At 44.6% G+C, this 17,628-nt stretch overlaps 1 protein-coding gene across 1 annotated transcript in view; it reads right to left on the bottom strand.

Annotated features, from left to right (window-relative positions):
• The window catches only part of DENR (density regulated re-initiation and release factor), a 29,857-nt gene extending 13,144 nt beyond the window's left edge, over positions 1 to 16,713 (bottom strand). The window contains exons 1-4 of the mRNA XM_030219744.1: positions 16,369 to 16,713; positions 7,828 to 7,847; positions 6,781 to 6,865; positions 5,087 to 5,170 (exon numbers count right to left, since the gene is read on the bottom strand). Coding sequence (XP_030075604.1) covers positions 5,087 to 5,170; positions 6,781 to 6,865; positions 7,828 to 7,847; positions 16,369 to 16,483 — 304 coding nt within the window. The 5' untranslated portion in view covers positions 16,484 to 16,713. The remainder of the gene's footprint in view (positions 1 to 5,086; positions 5,171 to 6,780; positions 6,866 to 7,827; positions 7,848 to 16,368) is intronic.
• Positions 16,714 to 17,628: the final 915 nt, after the last annotated feature.

Genomic DNA, 17,628 nt, shown 5'->3' with positions numbered 1-17,628 from the left:
ACTTGGTGCTTCCCAAGCTGAGGGCTGTTAGCTGAGTTACTCTTGTAGAGGACATGCCAGTAAAAAAAGGTGGAGGACAGGCAGCAATATCAATGCAATAATGTTTGATGAATGTGTGAGGAAAGTATCAGGTGGCTGCTTTGCAGATATGAATGAGCAGGATTCCTCATAGGTGAGCTGCAGAGGTGGCAAAGACTCCAAGGCAATGTGCTCCAATGTGACCCAGAGGGTCCAAATTAGCTTGGCGATGAAAGAAATACAGTCAGCAATCCATGTGGATAAAGTTCTCTTGGAAACCGAACGGTCAGATGATTGTGGTTGAAACTAAGAAGCAGCTGCAAGGAGTGACAAATATTCTTTGTATGATTCAGATAATATAATAGAGCACGACAGCAGTGCAAGGTATGCAAAGATTCTTCTGCAGGATGATTGTGAGGTTTTTTTTTTTTTTTTTTTTTTGGGGGGGGGGGGGGAAGACGGGGTGAATAATATCCTGAGAAGGAAAGATATGACATGACCTTGGGAAGAAGTTCTGGATTTGTTCAAAGGACTACTTTTGCGGGAGAAAATCTCAGGAAGGGATGATAGTGAGCCAGAGCCTGAAGTTCACTAATTCTCCTGGCCAAGATGATGACGTTTAGAAAATGAGTTTTCCAAGTTAGGAATTTCAAAGAGTTGGTGTTGAGTGGCTCAAACAGGGGAGATATGAGTTGCGGGAGTACTATTAGGGGCTCATTTTCAAAGCACTTAGCCTTCCAAAGTTCCATAGGTTTCTATGTGCTTTGAAAATATGCCTCTATATGGACATCCCATTTGGGAGTTGACGGTTGACCTGGAGGTATAATTCCAAAGACCTTTAATGAAGCAGACAATTAGAGGATGAGATGAAATAGGTTTGCTGTTCAAGTCACTAAAGGCCGAAATTCCTGCCAAGTGAACTCTTACTGAAGAAGTTTTGAGGTCTAAGTCAGAAAAGCGCATAAAGTATTGCAGAAAAGTGGATACTGAGCACATAAATGGAGTGGTACGATGAGAGTTACACCATATTCAGAATCTTTTTTCATTTGAGATTATATGATTTTTATGTAAATGGTTTTCTACAGGCTTCAATGATGTGTAAAATAGTAGGACGAGGTAAAGGTTCTATGTCCATCCTTTGACCATCCAGGCTGTTAATGCGAGTGATTGAGACTAGGGTGGAGGAGGAGGCGCCCTTCCTGCTGAGTAAGGTCAGATGGATGCCAAGGTGGATGGGCTGGTCTATCACTAGAAAAGTCAGCCCTAAGTCCCAGAGCTGACGAGGCCAGTGGGGAACTACTAGAATCAAGTCTGTTAGGTCTTGGATTATCTTTTGAATGACTTTGGAAGATGAGAGAAATAGAAGAAATGTGTACAGAAGGACCAATTTTCAAGCTAGGGTGAATGCATCTGCGGAGAGAATGTCTAATGTTGAGATTCTGGAACAAAAGAGTCTGTCAACTGAGATCTGAAGCTACTGGAGATTCCATCTGTGAAATAAAGGTCAAGCGACCTGACTGGAGAGGAACCATTCATGCAGTTGAATTCTGCCGAGATTGTCTGCTAGTACATTTTGGTGTCCCGGGATATGTGGCATGGATTTGAATGTTTACAAGTTCTGCCAGTGATAAGATGTGATATGTCCCTGCATAGGAACAGAGACCCCCCCCCCCCCCATTTATATAGAACATTGCAATTTGATTGTCTATTCTGAGAACGATAGTCTTGTTTGCTAGTACACTTTTGAATGTTATTATGGAGTAACAGATTGTATGAGGTTCAAAGGGATTGATTTGAGATTTGGAATCCTTGGATGACCATTAACCCCTTTAGTCTAGAAACGATGAGTTCCCCATCCTATTAATGAGGCATTAGAGTGAGGGCTGGGCTGTTGGGTTGGAATGGAGCTCCCACTAAGAGATGATGGGCTGTTGCCACCACCTGAGAGCCCGTTTAACTGGCAAAGTGACCCATACCTTCTGAGAGAGGGGCTGAGCGAGCTGGTTACATTGAAATTCAGTCCCTACTCCTACTGAATGGGTCTCAGGTGGAGTTTTGCTGAAGGAATGACCGATGTGGTAGCTGCCATGTGGACTAGAAGTCAGAGGAATGTCCTTGCAGTGCATTTCTGAACTGACAAGAAGTGGTAGACGAATTTGGATAATTTGCAATCAGTTTTGAGAGAGAAATGCCTTTTCTTTGTATTGTGCCTACGTGTGCTCTAATGAATTAAATAGTCTGAGTGGGGTCTAATTTGGAGTTTTCCTTGTTGATGATGATGCCAAGGGAGAAGAGTTGTAATTGTGGTTTGGAGAAATTGAATCGACACCTGCCTCAATTGTGCAGAGACTAGCCAATCATCTAAACATGGAAACAAATATCCCAGATAAGTGGCTACTACTGAAAGACATTTAATGAAAACCCTAGGTGCAGACCAAAAGGCCGAAGGGCAGGGATTTTGTATTGGTAGTGGACCTGGCTGGACTGAAATCGAAGGTATTTCTGATATTCTTGGTGGATTGGAATGTGTGTATAGGCATCTCTGAGGTCTACGCATGCTAGCTAGTTGTGTCGTCTTATCAGAGGGAAGATGGTTTGTAGTACAGCTGTACTGAATAGCATATTTTACTATTCAGCTGTATACGAATAATTAAATTATTATTAGGCTGAATACTTATAATGGGCACTGAGCTTTAACATAACAAATAATAAATCCAGCAACATGAAATCAGCGATCAAGTGTTTATTTCAGTAGGATTTAGCACAGCAGAGCCCTGGATCATTCGTATTCAAATTTACATCACTATTCGGCCGAATACAAATAATATACTTGGGGCACTATTCAGGGCCGAAATCGAATACTAATATTCCATACAGCCCTAGGGCCCTGTTTACTAAGCAGCGTTAGAGGCATGTTAGCATTTTTAGTGTACGCTAACTTTGTAGGCACCCACAATATTCCTATGGGCACCTACACAGTTAGCGCGCGCTAATTTTGGGCACGTGTTAAAAACGTTGGCGCACCTTAGTAAACAGAGCCCCTAGCTTGTAGTGACTACATTCTGAATTTTTCTTTTTTTTTTACCAAGACGTTCAAGTTCCTCAAGTCCAGGACAGGGTGAAGTCCTCCTGATTGTTTTTTTTTTTTTTTTGGGGGGGGGGGGGGGGGGGGAAATCAAGAAGTAATGGGAGTAGAATCCTTGATAAGGTTGATGAAGGGGTACTTCTCGAATCGCACTTGCGCAGAGGAGGGAACATATTTTTTGTTGAAGGATTTCATTTTGGAATGGAAAATGGAGTTTTGGAATGGGTGGAGAATTTTGAGAAGGCTTGAGAAATTCAGCCTGTAGTCTGTAGCCTTATGAAATGATCTTCTCAACCCATTTGTCTGTACTGATTCTCAGCCATGCTTTGTAAAACAAAAAACGGAGTCGACCCCCTACTGGATAATTGTCAAAAACTAGGAAATATTTTTACCAGTAGGGGAAAGAAGCAGATGGCTCAGAGTTCCGCTCCTTGGGCCTTTGTCTCTGAAAAGTGAGCACTGTTTATATAACGGTTTATGATCACTAAAATTTGTTTTAATAAATTACATTTTGGACACTGTAAATGCTGCACATTTTGTGCAACAAAAGGCATTTAGTTGTGTGAATACTTCCAAAGAAGGGAGCTAAGACTGTAAATATGTGCTTAAGCACAGTACGTCACAGCTATTCTTTTATCCTAAACAACTTTTTTTCTTAATTTCTTTTGAAAAATCTTTGACAGACTGCTTGCCACCTGTGTATATTTCATTTAAATTTAGTCATTTCTATGCTGGTTATTTTCTGTTTGGGGTTTGGTATTAAACCATTTTTATACCATTTTCCTAACCAGGTGGCAAAACACTAGTTAAAACATTATACATAAAAAACAAACAAACTGTGGCGTTTTCATTTAACTGTTCTACTGCAATTACAGATCTAACAGGAAATTGATGCCAAGAGCATGCATGCATTTCGGTTATTGTTTTAATCTCTGCTCACTGCTTTATACCTTTTGCTCCACTAATTGTGAGTGAGCAAATTACTAGATTGTCAGAATATTTCATATAAAGATTCAACTTCCAGCACTGGGAAAACCAAAAACTCCCGGGTTCAAAGGCTTCTTCTGAACATGAGGTGGCTCTGAAAACAGCTGATTGCACTATGAACTGCACTATCAGCCTTATATCCCATCTTAAAGATCAGCTCCATCTTCTACAAGGATGGGAGTTCTCTTTGCGGTTACCTCAATAGCTGAGCCTATAGTAGGGAAAAACATCTGAAAGCAATGACTGATAACGTCCCTAATACGATACACACATTAATTGGTCCAGATCTACTCCCCACTTAACCACACATATCTATCAAGTTGTAATCACATCTTTATTCCAGCTTGCCTCAGTAGTGCTTGATTATCCCTCAATGATTTCTTAGGGTAATCCACATGGCACTAACATGTTCATCGGCTTATTAATATTCTTTATAAGTGAAATTCTACAAAGTACTTATCTTCACCACTTTACTTGGACAAAAGGAGGATACGTTGTCCAACACGCATGTTTCGCCACTAGGCTTTCTCAAGGACTTCCCCCATACGCCGTCCCAGCGCCAGCTCAACCAACATGTCTAGGGTATAACTCCCTTGACGGGCTGAGCTGGCGCTGGGACGGCGTATGGGGGAAGTCCTTGAGAAAGCCTAGTGGTGAAACATGTGTGTCGGACAACGTATCCCCCTTTTGTCCGAGTAAAGTGGTGAAGATAAGTACTTTGTAGAATTTCACTTATAAAGAATATTAATAAGCCGATGAAGATGTTAGTGCCATGTGGATTACCCTAAGAAATCATTGAGGGATAATCAAGCACTACTGAGGCAAGCTGGAATAAAGATGTGATTACAACTTGATAGATATGTGTGGTTAAGTGGGGAGTAGATCTGGACCAATTAATGTGTGTATCGTATTAAGGAAAGGGTCCTGGTGAAGTACAGGGCTGCCTTTTAAAGCACGATATTCTGATAACGTCCCTATACATTATTTAGACATCACCTCTTCTCTGTTTTTTCTTTTCTTCCTCTTCCCCTGCTGCTCCTGGACCTTCTCCAAAACCAGCATCTTGTTTAGGGGAATTCCCTAAAATAGCAAAACACGTAAAATAATCTTTAAACACAGATAGCAAACTGATGCTGGAAATACACAGTGTACTCCCATGGTATCACTTCCCTGGCCTCTCTTCTGTAATTCCAAAATGATTATAACACTGAATATAAATCAAATATTGTTCACACAAAGAGGCTTGGCAAAGAACCTTAGCGCAAATGAGCTATTTTACTTGGAAACAACATACTTATTTTGGTTTTTAAGGCCTTGCATGATGATACTCTACCTTGCATTACTGCGGTTTTAAACATTTATAAGACAGTGTGTACTTTGCACTCTTCAGAAATGGGATTATTTGATATGCCTTCATTTAGACAGATCAGGCTTGATGTCTATCGTGATTCACTTTTTATGGTGACAGGAGCAGTTCTTTGGAATGCTCTTCCACAGAGTGTATGTTATATGTCAGCATTGCTTACTTCCAGAAAACATTGAAAGCTCAGCTTTTCCAGTAAGCTTATTCTCAGCACACCTAGACCACAGTAATGTTTAGAATCTAGGATGGAGGTTTTAGTTATTAGTACGGTCATCAATTTATAGCCCGGATGACATTTTACATATTTTTTATTATTTTTGTTAGATTATATATGTTGATTTTGCTATCTGCTTAGATTTGGATAGTGCAGGTTATTATAATTTTAAATAAATAAATTAAATAAATAAAATATCTAGGCAAAGCTCATCTGTTAATGTCCTGGAAATGTATGGGCGAGTATGCACAGTGCCGGGATTTCACCTGCATGACCATATAATCCAGAGAAGCCAACCAAATTTTGGTTTCGATGTCTAAACTGTTCCAGAATCCTAATTCGGCCCTTTTCTGGTTTCAGCCAGAAATAAAAGTGTATTTCGGCTGCAGCCCCTGTTCGCTCCCTCCCTCCCCCTCCATTAAGTATGCAGTCTCCAATCTCAACGTGCCTGCCGCGAGACTACTACTTGAAATCCTGGCAGCCATGTTGACAGAGGAGCCAGCAGGGGCAGGAGCAAGTCAGATCTCTCTTGCCCCCACTGCACCACCAATGCTTTTAAGGTAAGCCTTGGAGGGGGGGGGGGTCTAGGGAGAGCCTTGCCTTTGTTCCGGGGGGGGGGGGGGGCAGACCTTGGAGCTGAGCTCCTCCTGTTTGGGGGGAGAGAGGGGGGTGCAGCGCAGTTTCATTTACAGTTTCAGCCAAAACAGAGTGACAAAATGTTTGGTCTGCCTCTAATAAGTCTGGTGTGAACCCTGCCTTTATTTATTAAAATCCTTGTATTCCACTGATTATAACATTCTTAGCAGTTTACAATCCAAATGCTGACATCAGGAAGCACACATTCACAATAAAATTCATTACATAAATGAAAATTAAAATTCAGAGAGCTCACAATTAGATTTAAAAATCTATATAAGTTTGTTTCATTAGAAGAGGCTTTAGCATTTGCTATGACTAGTATGAACACTAGACAACTGTCAGTTTTCTCCATATCTAGAAAAATTTCACAGATTAAAAACATTTTATACAGCTAGAAGACATATCAGGCAAAAGACAGGCGGTAAAGAGAGATGCTGTATATGGGAAGAAACTCAGAATCAAAAGCTTCCATACCTACAGTAAGTTTTGAAAATTCATTTGGGAAATTCTTTTCTAACCATTGTCTACATTTTGCAACATCAGGCATGTATTCACAGTACTAGAAGAGAACCAACAGGTCACAATTAGTGGAGAACAAAAAAAATAATGAAATGATTCCATCATTTTCCAGGACATATTAGAATTTCTTCAGACAAACATACTGACATTTGCTCCATATTGCAAAGATGGTTCCATGATATAAAAGGCCAAAAGACTCGTGTTCAGACTGTAGCTTCACAGAACATCCAAGTTATAGAATAAGATGAGTTGTATATATAACTTAATAATGATCTGATAATTGGCATTAACAAGCAATAGACTATAATGTGCTGTATTTGGCACTATCGGCCCCAATTAGCAGTTACATATGTAACGTTCCTTAGTTGGTATTCAATAAATTGCATGCTCAAATTCCAGAGCACGCAACCTTGAGGGGGTGTGTGGATCTGGGAGGGGCATGTCAGGCAGTTATGCACACAGGTTCTAGAATACTAACATTTATGCACTTAACAGCGTACAACTAGGCGCAAGCACTTACAGCAGCCACTGATCTGGCGTAGGCGCTTGTGTCTAAAGTCAGGTATGAAAAACCAGACCTGTGCGCACAGCTGCCTTTGTAGAGTTGATGCCTTTCCTCGCGTTCTGTTATTTACATCTTCATGCTACTTGGTTTGGTGTAAACTGGTCATTTTGGACTGTTTTGTGATTCTTTGACTGTTTTCAATAAAACCTCATTTGAATTAAAAAGAACAACCCCCCTCCCCTCCCCTCCCCCAAACAACTGCCATTCTAGAATTCTCACTTAGCACGCATCATCTTGGAACCTACATTTTGTCAACCTTTTGAGAATTTACCCCAAATTGCTTTTACTTGAGCCAGTGTTCCAAATCTATTGGAGCAGAACTCGACAATGAGACTTCATTATTGGCAGTTAGGTAATGTAACACCCCTCCCCACACTAAAAATGGAAGAACAAAAAAACCCAAAAAACATTTAACCCCCCCCCCCCCTCCAACTCACCTCTGCAGGCAAAGAACAAACTGGGGAGAAAAAAAGAAAAACAGGCTGTTAAAAGATTAATACTGTAAGATGTAGTGCTCTGTGCAGCCATGAAGACCTGGCTTTGATTCTCCCACTCCCCTGGTTCACCTGGGTTTATGGATACTGCAGAGGCTGCTTTCACAGTTCCCATAGGAGGTTTTGAGGCCCAGCTCAGAGTGTATGTGACCAGATTCGAGAGGACTGCAGCCAAGGATTAATCACTAAAAACAGCTGGTCTGGGTGCGGGTTATAACTAGGGGAAAACTCTGGGCAGTCGGGTAGGTTTGCCTCATGCCTTCGTTCCCAGCTGAGGCTGGTTTAGACGGAAGCCCAAAGGAGCAGAAAGGAAATGCCAGCCCCAAAACTATACAATATTAAGATTACCAGCATAGAATACTGCAGCGGTCATTCATGTTCACCATGCTCAAAACCACAGAGGTAACCAGTCAAACAGAACTAATGAGAAGTGCTGTTTAACTTCCTGAAAAATAAACTCTCTCAGAAATTAATGTTTCAGTTCATATTTCCAGGTAATTTTTGCAAATCATGATCATGAATGCAAGCCAAAATTAGCTCGGGTAGACAGCTATGAATTATTATTAATTTAAGAAATGGTTATAATCTTAAGAACTGCATTAGGCTTGCAAGAAAACAAGGGAATCTGCACAGAGCCAAGGTTAAAACTCAATCATCAACATGGATGGCAAGGCCAGATGTTTGAAGCAGCAGTTTCACAGATCTTGGTGGCTGCATGGACTGTCACATAGCTCGACTGTATGGAAAGGGTTCTGGGTGTTGGCTGGGTGATGCCCTTACAGGGATCAGAGTGGAAAATGACAAGGCCTGGAATGACCTGCAGGTGAAGGTAGTGGATGCCAAGGTTAGGACTGTGATAGAAGTTGGGTAGCTGATGTTGGCTCAAGCACAGAAACATTTGCTTGTCTATCTAGGCTGGAAAAGAATCTTACTTGGGCAGGCAAGCTAAGAGTAACTAATCTATCTCTTCTGTATGTTTATGCTATTAACCACTTAGTAATGCAAGATAAGTGGTCTACCAATGATTACATGAAATGAATTCACTATGGGAACGGAAATGGGACTTGATATACCGCTTTTCTGAGGTTTTTGCAACTACATTCAAAGCGGTTTACATATTTTCAGGTACTTATTTTATACCTGGGGCAATGGAGGGTTAAGTGACTTGCCCAGAGTCACAAGGAGCTGCAGTGGGAATTCAACTCAGTTCCCCAGGATCAAAGTCCACTGCACTAACCACTAGGCGGATAATGTACTAACAATTAGCATGCACTAATGCCATTAATGCATGTTATCCCCCAGATTCTATACACTGGCCACCAATCCAAGATATGTGCCCAACTACTTTAGCTAACAAGCCAATTAGTGCCAATAATTAGGTGCTAATTGGCACCAATTGGCATTTTAACACATCTTGTCACATGCAATTCTATGACAATGTGCACTCAAATTCCATCACATGTACCCCAAAAGGGGGCACAGCCATAGGAGGTGTATGGGCGTTCCTAAAATTTGCACACAGTGATACAGAATATCAGGGATGTGTGCTCAAATCGGGCAGAAGGAATTACGCCTGGTTTCAGCAGGCATAAGTCCTGTTGCCCAAATCTGGGCACTGAAATTGACCCTCAATGCTATTCTATACTGGGCATGCATCTTTTTTTTGAGTGCTCAATATAGAAGACCATTGAGTGCAAACTTACTGAATCTAGCCCTATGTGCTGAGCAGCCCATTTTATGCAATTAACCCCATGGCAAATAAATGCACATTAAGAACATTAGTGCATGCTGTTACTATGAAACACATAAATGTGTTTTCAAATTCTTTCACATATAACTTGAACACATGATACTTATTTTGCTTCATTTATTTGATAAGTTATGCAAGGACTGATTAGTTTTCAGTCTATTTCATACCAATATGCTAATATGTGCAGAAAAAGAAAACACACTTTCAAAGTTCTGCTTCTTAAGGTCATTTTGATCACACGCTTTGCCTGGAAATTCACCTGAATTACTAAAAGTGAAAAAGGCAAAATACACTTTCAGTAAGTAGGTACACAAATATATTTCCAGTGTTTCGTAAACACTCATGATTGTCGGGTCTCCATAACTTCGTTTAATATTAGTACAGTACCATAAATGGTCAAAGTTATAATCCAAAGCAGATTTCTTTTATTATATATATATATATATATATATATACTAGCCGTTAAGCCCGTAACAACGGGCTAGTTTTTTGTTTTCCTATGGCCTCCCCCCATCCACCAACCCTGCCCTCCCCCCTGCGCTCACCCATGTCTCTCTCCCCCCTCCCATCCGCTCCATCCACCCGTGTCCATCAACTGTTCTCTCCCCTACCACCCATCCACCGCGATTGTGACCTCCTGTGCCGTCCCCGCTGCCGTTATTTCGCCGTCCCCGCCGCCGCCATTTTGCCGTCCCCCGGCGTCACCCTCCCTCTTTCCGCCGTTGTCGTGTCATCAGTTCTCCATCGCTGCGTCTGTTTCCCTCAGTTCCACCCCCTCCTTCCCTCCCTCCTCCTCCGGTTTCCACACCCATGTCCAAGCCCTCCTCCCTATTGGGCTGTACTGCTGGTGGAGGCGGGGCTTGGACGTCTACACTCTCAGCGTTCCGACTGTACTGCGCATTTGCAGGCGAGTCAGTCACTTGCCGTTTATATGTTTGATATCTAATATAATAAAACGCACCGTGAACGTTCTAATGAGGACAACGTTCTGAAGCCATCTGACGTCACTCCCTGAGTCCCTGGCTGTAGGGTTCGTGGCGTTCGTGGTGTGAAGCCACCCAGCCGTCTCTGCCCCGCCCTCGCGTCTAAACAAACAAATCCGGAAGCGAAGCGTCAGGGAAGGAGGCGGCGCTCCCGACGTCTACCCTTCCCTTCGCTGTGTTCCGCCTTCAAACAAAGGCGGAACACAGCGAAGGGAAAGCTAGACGTCGGGAGCGCTGCCTCCTTCCCTGACACTTCGCTGCCAGAAACGCCACGGAGGTAAAGTTAAAAAGAATAAAAAAAACAAAAAAGGGATGCATGGATGCGAAGGGGGGGGGGGCATGGATGCGAAGGGGGGGGAAGAAGAGGGCGGGCCAGGCTGGGACATGGGAGAGAGAGGAGCATCGAGGAGGGGCCTTGGAAGGGAGAGAGGGGACTTGCTGGAAAAGGATGAATGGAGGCAGCAGGGGACAGAGGAGCATGGATTGGGAGGGCAGGGCTCAGGGAAATTGCTGAAAAGGGATGAATGGAGGGGGCAAGGGACAGAGGAGCATGGATGGGCATGGATTGGGAGGGCAGGACTCAGGGAGAGGGGACTTGCTGGATAGGGATGAATGGAGGGGACAGATGGGCATGGATGGATATGGATTGCAGGGCAGGCCTCAGGCAGAGAGGGGAAATGCTGGATAGGGATGAATGGAGGGGGCAGTGCCCATGGAGAGAGGGGAATTGCTGGAAATGGATGAATGGAGGGGGCAGGGGACAGAGGAGCATGGATGGGCATGGATTGGGAGGGCAGGACTCAGGGAGAGAGGGAAATTGCTGGATAGGGATGAATAGAGGGGACAGATGGGCATGGATGGATATGGATTGCAGGGCAGGCCTAAGGGAGAGAGGGCAATTGCTGGATAGGGATGAATGGAGGGGACAGATGGGCATGGATGGATATGGATTGTAGGGCAGGCCTCAGGCAGAGAGGGCAATTGCTGGATAGGGATGAATGGAGGGGCCAGGTGACAGAGGAGCATGGATGGGCATGGATTGGAAGGGCAGGACTCAGGGAGAGGGGACTTGCTGGATAGGGATGAATGGAGGGGACAGATGGGCATGGATGGATATGGATTGCAGGGCAGGCCTCAGGCAGAGAGGGGAAATGCTGGATAGGGATGAATGGAGGGGGCAGTGCCCATGGAGAGAGGGGAATTGCTGGAAATGGATGAATGGAGGGGGCAGGGGACAGAGGAGCATGGATGGGCATGGATTGGGAGGGCAGGACTCAGGGAGAGAGGGAAATTGCTGGATAGGGATGAATAGAGGGGACAGATGGGCATGGATGGATATGGATTGCAGGGCAGGCCTAAGGGAGAGAGGGCAATTGCTGGATAGGGATGAATGGAGGGGACAGATGGGCATGGATGGATATGGATTGTAGGGCAGGCCTCAGGCAGAGAGGGCAATTGCTGGATAGGGATGAATGGAGGGGCCAGGTGACAGAGGAGCATGGATGGGCATGGATTGGGAGGGCAGGACTCAGGGAGAGAGGGAAATTGCTGGATAGGGATGAATAGAGGGGACAGATGGGCATGGATGGATATGGATTGCAGGGCAGGCCTAAGGGAGAGAGGGCAATTGCTGGATAGTGATGAATGGAGGGGCCAGGTGACAGAGGAGCATGGATGGGCATGGATTGGAAGGGCAGGACTCAGGGAGAGGGGAATTGCTGGATAGGGATGAATGGAGGGGACAGATGGGCATGGATGGATATGGATTGCAGGGCAGGCCTCAGGCAGAGAGGGGAAATGCAGGATAGGGATGAATGGAGGGGGCAGGTGACAGAGAAACATGGATGGCCATGGATTGGGAGGGCAGGGCTCAGGGAGAGACTCACTCTCTCTCTCACACACTCACACTTTCACTCTGACTCTCAAACAGTCACTCTCACATACACTCTCCCAAACATACACACTCCGAGGAAAACCTTGCTAGCGCCCGTTTCATTTGTGTCAGAAACGGGCCTTTTTTACTAGTATATATATACAGTGGGGGAAATAAGTATTTGATCCCTTGCTGATTTTGTAAGTTTGCCCACTGACAAAGACATGAGCAGCCCATAATTGAAGGGTAGGTTATTGGTAACAGTGAGAGATAGCACATCACAAATTAAATCCGGAAAATCACATTGTGGAAAGTATATGAATTTATTTGCATTCTGCAGAGGGAAATAAGTATTTAATCCCTCTGGCAAACAAGACCTAATACTTGGTGGCAAAACCCTTGTTGGCAAGCACAGCGGTCAGACGTCTTCTGTAGTTGATGATGAGGTTTGCACACATGTCAGGAGGAATTTTGGTCCACTCCTCTTTGCAGATCATTTCTAAATCATTAAGAGTTCTGGGCTGTCGCTTGGCAACTCGCAGCTTCAGCTCCCTCCATAAGTTTTCAATGGGATTAAGGTCTGGTGACTGGCTAGGCCACTCCATGACCCTAATGTGCTTCTTCCTGAGCCACTCCTTTGTTGCCTTGGCTGTATGTTTTGGGTCATTGTCGTGCTGGAAGACCCAGCCACGACCCATTTTTAAGGCCCTGGCGGAGGGAAGGAGGTTGTCACTCAGAATTGTACGGTACATGGCCCCATCCATTCTCCCATTGATGCGGTGAAGTAGTCCTGTGCCCTTAGCAGATAAACACCCCCAAAACATAACATTTCCACCTCCATGCTTGACAGTGGGGACGGTGTTCTTTGGGTCATAGGCAGCATTTCTCTTCCTCCAAACACGGCGAGTTGAGTTCATGCCAAAGAGCTCAATTTTTGTCTCATCTGACCACAGCACCTTCTCCCAATCACTCTCGGCATCATCCAGGTGTTCACTGGCAAACTTCAGACGGGCCGTCACATGTGCCTTCCGGAGCAGGGGGACCTTGCGGGCACTGCAGGATTGCAATCCGTTATGTCGTAATGTGTTACCAATGGTTTTCGTGGTGACAGTGGTCCCAGCTGCCTTGAGATCATTGACAAGTTCCCCCCTTGTAGTTGTAGGCTGATTTCTAACCTTCCTCATGATCAAGGATACCCCACGAGGTGAGATTTTGCGTGGAGCCCCAGATCTTTGTCGATTGACAGTCATTTTGTACTTCTTCCATTTTCTTACTATGGCACCAACAGTTGTCTCCTTCTCGCCCAGCGTCTTACTGATGGTTTTGTAGCCCATTCCAGCCTTGTGCAGGTGTATGATCTTGTCCCTGACATCCTTAGACAGCTCCTTGCTCTTGGCCATTTTGTAGAGGTTAGAGTCTGACTGATTCACTGAGTCTGTGGACAGGTGTCTTTCATACAGGTGACCATTGCCGACAGCTGTCTGTCATGCAGGTAACGAGTTGATTTGGAGCATCTACCTGGTCTGTAGGGGCCAGATCTCTTACTGGTTGGTGGGGGATCAAATACTTATTTCCCTCTGCAGAATGCAAATAAATTCATATACTTTCCACAATGTGATTTTCCGGATTTAATTTGTGATGTGCTATCTCTCACTGTTACCAATAACCTACCCTTCAATTATGGGCTGCTCATGTCTTTGTCAGTGGGCAAACTTACAAAATCAGCAAGGGATCAAATACTTATTTCCCCCACTGTATATATATATATAATTATGTCTAATGCAGACAAAGTGAGCAGTGTAAAATAAAAATTAAATACAGTTTAAGTAAATATATACAAAACTCATTTTGTGAAGAACTTCTCTACAACACTTTGTTTGAGGTCTAAATTCACTGACTCCTCATAACTTAGGGGCCCTTTTATTAAACTGCTGCTGCAGTAAGCTCCAAATCAAAGCACGCTAAAAAAAAATATTTGTAAATTTTTGTTGGGGGGGGGGGGCGTGTCTGGGGAAGCAGACAGTGAGCATTCCTGCACTACTCAACACAGCTATACATTACTGCAAGCTAACTGGTTAGCACAGGATCACCACATGAGCCATTACTGACTACAAAATAAAAAGGGGTTGGTATGTGCTCCTATCATAATTGTGTTTTATGGCCGTGCACTACTACTACTACTATTTAGCATTTCTATAGCGCTACAAGGCGTACGCAGCGCTGCACAAACATAGAAGAAAGACAGTCCCTGCGCAAAGAGCTTACAATCTAATAGACAAAAAATAAAGTAAGCAAATCAAATCAATTAATGTGTACAGGAAGGAGGAGAGGAGGGTAGGAGGAGGCGAGTGGTTACGAGTCAAAAGCAATGTTAAAGAGGTGGGCTTTCAGTCTAGATTTAAAGGTTGCCAAGGATGGGGCAAGACGTAGGGGCTCAGGAAGTTTATTCCAGGCGTAGGGTGCAGCGAGACAGAAGGCGCGAAGTCTGACATTGGCAGTAGTGGAGAAGGGGAACAGATAAGAAGGATTTATCCATGGAGCGGAGTGCACGGGAAGGGGTGTAGGGAAGGACGAGTGTGGAGAGATACTGGGGAGCAGCAGAGTACATTTATAGGTTAGTAGAAGAAGTTTGAACAGGATGCGAAAACGGATAGGGAGCCAGTGAAGGGTCTTAAGGAGAGGGGTAGTATGAGTAAAGCGACCCTGGTGGAAGACGAGACGGGCAGCAGAGTTTTGAACCGACTGGAGAGGGGAGAGGTGACTAAGTGGGAGGCCAGCAAGAAGCAGATTGCAGTAGTCTAAACGAGAGGTGACAAGGGTGTGGATGAGGGTTTTGGTAGAGTGCTCGGAAAGAAAGGGGCGGATTTTACGGATGTTGTAAAGAAAGAAACGACAGGTCTTGGCAATCTGCTGGATATGAGCAGAGAAGGAGAGAGAAGAGTCAAAGATGACCCCAAGGTTTCGAGCTGAGGAGTCAGGGAGAATGAGAGAGCCATCAACAGAAATAGAAAACGGAGGGAGTGGGGAGGTGGGTTTGGGGGGAAAAATTAGAAGCTCGGTTTTGGTCATGTTTAATTTCAGGTGGCGTTGAGCCATCCAGACAGCAATGTCAGACAAGCACGCTGAAACTTTGGTTTGGATGCAAGGTGAGATATCAGGGGTAGAAAGGTAAATTTGGGAGTCATCAGCACACGGCCATTACCTGAAAAGATAGAAAATTGTCCATTTTTAGGCTGCAGTAAAAATGGCTTTAGCATGCAGGAAAAACCCAATATAAGGGTGTGCTAAGGCCACTTTGCATTTCTGGCTGGAAGAGGGGAGAAACATTTGGTGCCTCACTTCTGTAAAGAAATACAGAAACAAGTTGAGCTAACACTGCCCCCCCCCCTCAAGAAAATTATACTATCAAAAGATATGACGATTAGAATACTTGAAAACAGCAGTATTAGGTTCAGTGTATCTGCAGTCCTTCTAGTGGCCCTGCTTTAAAAAAAAAAAAAAAAGAAATAGCAATGGAAAGTAACAGACCCATGTCCACAGATAAAATTTACAGAGTGAGAGGTTATAGAAGAATACTCTGATTATTCTAACACAGAAACAGATGTAGTGGTATTATATCTAGGGCACGAACCTACCCAGTAGGAAATTACTATACTAACTTGTCTTAGGACACTGTTTACTAGGTATACAGTACACGACCGTTCTCAAGCATATTTAAAACTGATGGCCACTAATGAGGGGTACTTTGATGTAATGTTTATTTACAAAGCTGATGCCACCGAAGTGTAGAAGGGTGCATGATCGAGGTGGGCAATCTTCCTGCCATGAGAATATACATGCAGCCTCTATAGGCATCAGTCCAAGCCACCAGCACTTGCCTCCACAGTAAAGGACCTTCAGGGGATACTCCACGTCTTCTGGTGGCTTGGGAGGTCGCAGGTCTCCTTTGCAGTCCAGAGAGACGGGCTCTGCACCGGCGTCTACAGCAGCCATTTCCCCGGTATCTGAAGACAAGCAGGCGACAGCGAGATCAGTGACCGTTCCCAGAACGCCACTCCCTGCCGCAAGCCACAGGGAGTGGGAGGGACACGCCCCTCCCGGGAAGTACCCTTGTCCGCCGCCGCCGCCCCCCAATTCACGCAGCAGCAGCAGCAACCGAACGGCAGCAAGAACACATGCAACTCCCCAAAACCCGCGCGAGCTGTCCCCTTCTCGCGAGACCTGAATCCAAGGACCGCGAGAGCCGGGAGCGCATGCGAGACAGAGATGCTGCGAGATGCCCTACCTTCTTGAACACGGAGGTTAGATTGAGTTCTTGAGATGCTCCGGTAAAGCTTAGCGCGCTCTGGAGCTGGGCACGTGACTTCTTTACGTTATGCGCAGAGCGGCCATGTTTAATATGGGCAGCATAGGAGAAACGCCCTTAAGTGGGCTGCCCTTTTTTCGAATTGCGATCAAAGCAGGATGCACACTAGCACTAGGTAGAATTTTTTTTTTTTTTTAAGGAAGAAGCCTTCTCAGATGTCCTAATTCATTGGCTCCCAAGGCAGAGATTTGCTCTGTTGGGCCAGCTGCTGGTAGAAAGAAAGGAGGGAAGCAGGGATCAGAGCGACTGTTACTAGCAAGGATCTGTCTATTCCTCCCACCAACTATGCATGCATGCTCCTCTGCAGTCTGAACCAGTACAAGGCCCAGTTAGTGGGCCTTTTAAAATGTAAACATGTAACAATGGGGGCATAATGTGCTTCCATATCATCAAGCTGATCAATCCATAGACTGGTGGGTTGTGTCCATCTACCAGCAGGTGGAGATAGAGAGCAAACTTTTGCCTCCCTATATGTGGTCATGTGCTGCCGGAAACTCCTCAGTATGTTCTCTATCTCAGCAGGTGGTGGTCACACACAGCAGCAGCTCTGGCTAGGCCTCCAAGCCTAATTTTTAGGTTTTGTTGAGTGCCTGGGGTTGAGGGCTCTTTTGAGCAAGTGCAAACCTGGTGGTGCCAGGTCCCTCCTTTTCTCCCCCCTCCCGCTGGCTCCGTTAAAAAAAAAAAAAAAAAAAAAAAAAAATTTTGAACGTCCTTAAAGGCGTTTATTTCGACGTTTATTTAAACGTTCATTGCAGCTACTCACTGGGACACC

The sequence above is a fragment of the Microcaecilia unicolor genome, chromosome 11 (genome assembly GCF_901765095.1).
Source record: "Microcaecilia unicolor chromosome 11, aMicUni1.1, whole genome shotgun sequence".
Classification (NCBI taxonomy): Eukaryota; Metazoa; Chordata; class Amphibia; order Gymnophiona; family Siphonopidae; genus Microcaecilia; species Microcaecilia unicolor.
This window is presented reverse-complemented; position numbering and strand designations above follow the sequence as displayed.